Genomic DNA, 3,938 nt, shown 5'->3' with positions numbered 1-3,938 from the left:
TCCTCTTACTGAGGAAAGCTAGGTATCCATGCATCCATCCTCTTCCACTGATCCTTTTTTGGGGGGGGGGGGGGGGGGGGCTGGAGCCTATCCTGGCTGTCACAGGGCAGAGAGAGTGAGACAGCTAGCGAGTGCAAAATGCTACTCTACTTCAATGAGTTGAAACAAAAACATTAACAGGTAAAACATTGACAGCATATAGTACAGTTTAGCATTTATTATATACCACAGCATAGAGAAGCAGAGAGATGTTAACTGGAAGCTAACAATGCTGATGTAGAGCATCAGACCACGCATAGCTAGAAAAAAATATATGCTAAAGGATCAGCAAACATTTTTCACTATAACTTTATTTCAGTTCTGCAATGATACATCTGTAAATATCAAACTCAAACTGAAGACTTGAAAAGAAACAACTCACAGGCATCATGCTTTATTTCATAAATTATCCATATATCAATACATAAATTCTTTTATAATCAGGAATTTTTCAATCACAAACAATATACATACAAAAGGTTAATATTACGTTATTCAGATTTTCTTTTCTTTTTTTAACTTCAATTTTGTGACACTTTTGATCCTCCATTTGCCCTTGCACAAACTTCAATGATGTAACTCAAGCAGAAAACCTAAAGGCTAAAATTAACTGCATAAAACGTTACGGAATTTCTGAATTCTAATCTCGATTCATTGTAAATGTACATAAACCGATAACATGACAAAAACTTTAGTGCAGATAGTGTGAGGAAGATCTTAGACTTAATATCTCAAAGTAAACAACCATAGCCTCAGATCTTATCCAAGTTATCTCTTCCCAGCACAAATGTGGTGACCTTTCTACAGTATAGATGCTTAATTACTTTCCTCCTTGCGCCCACTGAAAAGCTGTGACTTAAAGGTTAGCTTCTCCAAGCTGTTATATTCCAAGGTATTTGATGCACAGTTTAAATTGAAGAAGAGGTAGATGGTTTCAGTCCTTCAGTGTGCTTATTATCAGATACTGATGTTCAGAAATGTTTCATATAGAGAGAATTTAAAACGAACTAATTCGCTAATCGTGACCTGTGCAACAGGTTTAAACAGGCTGACACTGAAAGACTGATTATATCACTGTATGTAATGTCAATTTTTGGGAGCACAGAGAACTTTGTTGGTTGGTTATAAAACAAATAAAAGGTGGTTTTAAAGACACTGTCTCTAATTGTAAATTAAATCTCTGCAGCAGTGTGAATAAGTAAAAGAAAAAATCCAAAGCCGTTCTAAATTCATGCTCCAGTCAACTGAACACTGATTCTGAAGTTTGATAAAAAATATATTACAATCAAGATATCGCAAATTTGGATTTAATCTGCAGAGAGGAAATTTTAAATGTTTGCTATCATAACCAAATCATTCGTACTGCGACCCTTTTAAAGCTTAGTTCTCACCCTCATTACCTTGTATGGAACTATGTCAGAACATGGCTTCAGTTGTCTAGCTCAGTCAGACAATGCAACACAGTACAGAGGTTGCTGGCCATGTTTGTGTCCATGCCGGTGGTGCTCTTTAGGTCTTAAGCCACAGACAGCAAGGTGCAGGTAGATGACACACTGGAGGAACGCCCATGGACACTGTTGTTGTTATCCAGAATTCCTGATGCAAACTGCATCTTTGATGTGGTGCAACACCCAAAAGTTCTGGCCAATTCAGGGCAGAGGGCCAGAGCTAGTTTCTGAAGGACTAGACAGAATTTCTTGCGAAAGTTTCGGTTTATCCAGAAATAGAAGATGCAGTTGAGGAAACCATTGGAAGTTGGTAGCCAGACCACTACAAACTCAATCCACTCTGGTATACTGCTACCTGTGACTGCTGTAAGGCAGAAAACAATGAGTGTTAAGGCAAGTATCAACAAAGTGAAAACAACGTACCTAGCAAAAGACAGCGGCTACTTTGACCTGCTCCCTTTTTACAGAGCAAGTAGCTCTGTATGTTTTCTTTGTCTAATTTTCACACCAGAGGCCCTTCATGGGGTGACACAAATTCCTAAAAGTGTTAGTATAATTAGTGTTAGTATAACTGCAAAAGGAACCTCCTGAGACGGAGCTGGGGATATTTCACTTGGCATTATGAGAGAAACTAAAAAAAGTCTGCTTTGGAGGTGCTTGCCTTACCCCTGAAAGCAATGATATAACCCATCAAACTAACATTTGTAGTCTTGACCTGAAAATACAAAATTCACTGATCAGGTGGAAACTGCAGTGAAACCAGCATTTAGACAGCAGCACACTTTAAAGATTAAGCTAAACCGTCGGCTTCGTTTCACAGGATATTCATCCAATATCAGATCATTTACAGCACTCTGTGGAAAAGGTCTTCACTACTAAAAATATTCAGCTGTGACTTTTCAGTTGTGACTACTCCAAGACAGCACATGGCTGGGGTAAATGAGAAAAGTCAAAAAAGGTCTGAGTCATATAACTGGCCCCAAATCAGCTTTTTATTTACAATAATAATAATAACAAAAATATTTTTTTAAAGGGAAATGGACCTATCAATAGCCATCTAATACAATTTTTAATAAACACATTCAAATACTTACTTTTGAATTCTCTTACGGCCTTTGAAACCACAAATAAGAAATACAGCAAGACAAACAAGTACATGTGAAGTTTACCTCTTCCAGTTAAGCTTATATAATCAAAGACTATCTAAACCTAAAAAAGCAAAGCTTGCTACAAAATAAGCCAGTTATATGAGTAGTTCTCAGATATTTTGTCCCAGTAAATGCCACAATTATAGACATAAACCGACTATATTACATGGGATATATTCATATATGAAATGAGGATGGTAGAAGAAAATCATCCACCATCCTCACACACTCACTTTACGTATCTAGTGAGGTTTTGCTTACCATTGTAGATCATTGCTGCCATGCAGGGAGTCCAGCAGATGTAGTAGGCTCCCATCACAGGCACAAGCACTCTGGAAGGCACATTGAGCCTACTGCGCCGCGCGCTGTCATATTTGCGCAGTTTTAACCTCTGTCTCTTGGCTGCACACCAGACTTTTAGGTTTGCAAATGTCATGATGATGGAGCAAGGGAAAAATATTACACATGTCAAGCTTAGGGAGTATCCAATATTTGTAGAGTAAGATGGATTGCAGACCAGTGATGCGGTGGAAAAATGAACTTGGATGATGCCATCTGGTAATGATATCGGCGAGAGTAAAATGGGAGGAAAGCACCAGGCGAAGGCAATCAGAAACAGCGTCCTTTTCCTTGTCAGCAGAGATGAGTACTGAAGCGGGTAAAACACCGCAATGTACCTCTCCAGGCTTATCATGGCCAGTGTGTACATGCAGGTGGAGTAGACGGTGGCATTGCAAAAGGCCACAAGGTGACAAAAACCATCTGGACCTTCAGTGTAATCCTTTAGCAGACTCACCCAAAGGTTCAAGGGCATGACCAGCAGTCCGAACGCAGAGTCTGCTGCAGTGAGCGAGAGGAGAAAGTACCGAGAGTTTCTCGACCAGCCGGACACTGAGGAAGTAATAGCCAGGAGAACTGCAATGTTTCCCAACGTGACCACGACGCCCAAAACGATTATTATGCTTATTTTGACGGAGCGGTGGGAGAGCTCCTGCTGTCTCTGAGAGTCAAACTCTGACATGTTGAAGTCGTCCGAAGTCGAGAGGTTAAGGGCTGTATACATTGTTCTACACGGTGATACAAGTGGAAACAAATCATAAGTAAACCACAGACACACAAAAGAAAAGAAAGAAAGTTGACGAAATTTTCTAAAGAAATCAAAAATATGAGCAAAATATGTGGCCGTTCGCTGCTAGGCTAACACTACAATCAGCAGCACACCTGAGGCAATTAGCGCTGGGTGGTAAATGCATTTACTGCAGCCATGCTTCAGCTCAGAAGCAGGCTAATCACGGTTAACTTT

At 39.8% G+C, this 3,938-nt stretch overlaps 1 protein-coding gene across 1 annotated transcript; it reads right to left on the bottom strand.

The window, feature by feature from the left end:
* Window positions 1-464: 464 nt before the first annotated feature.
* LOC308398488 (histamine H2 receptor) lies at window positions 465-3,698 on the bottom strand (the record flags this gene model as incomplete). The annotated part of the gene is made up of 2 exons (XM_080885152.1): window positions 465-1,851; window positions 2,897-3,698. The coding sequence occupies 2 exons, from the start codon at window positions 3,696-3,698 to the stop codon at window positions 1,556-1,558; spliced, it is 1,098 nt and encodes a 365-aa protein (XP_080741278.1). The 3' UTR covers window positions 465-1,555.
* Between the last annotated feature and the right edge of the window lie 240 nt (window positions 3,699-3,938).

The sequence above is a fragment of the Rhamphochromis sp. 'chilingali' genome, assembly GCF_963969265.1.
Source record: "Rhamphochromis sp. 'chilingali' genome assembly, chromosome: 6".
NCBI lineage: Eukaryota > Metazoa > Chordata > Actinopteri > Cichliformes > Cichlidae > Rhamphochromis > Rhamphochromis sp. 'chilingali'.
This window is presented reverse-complemented; position numbering and strand designations above follow the sequence as displayed.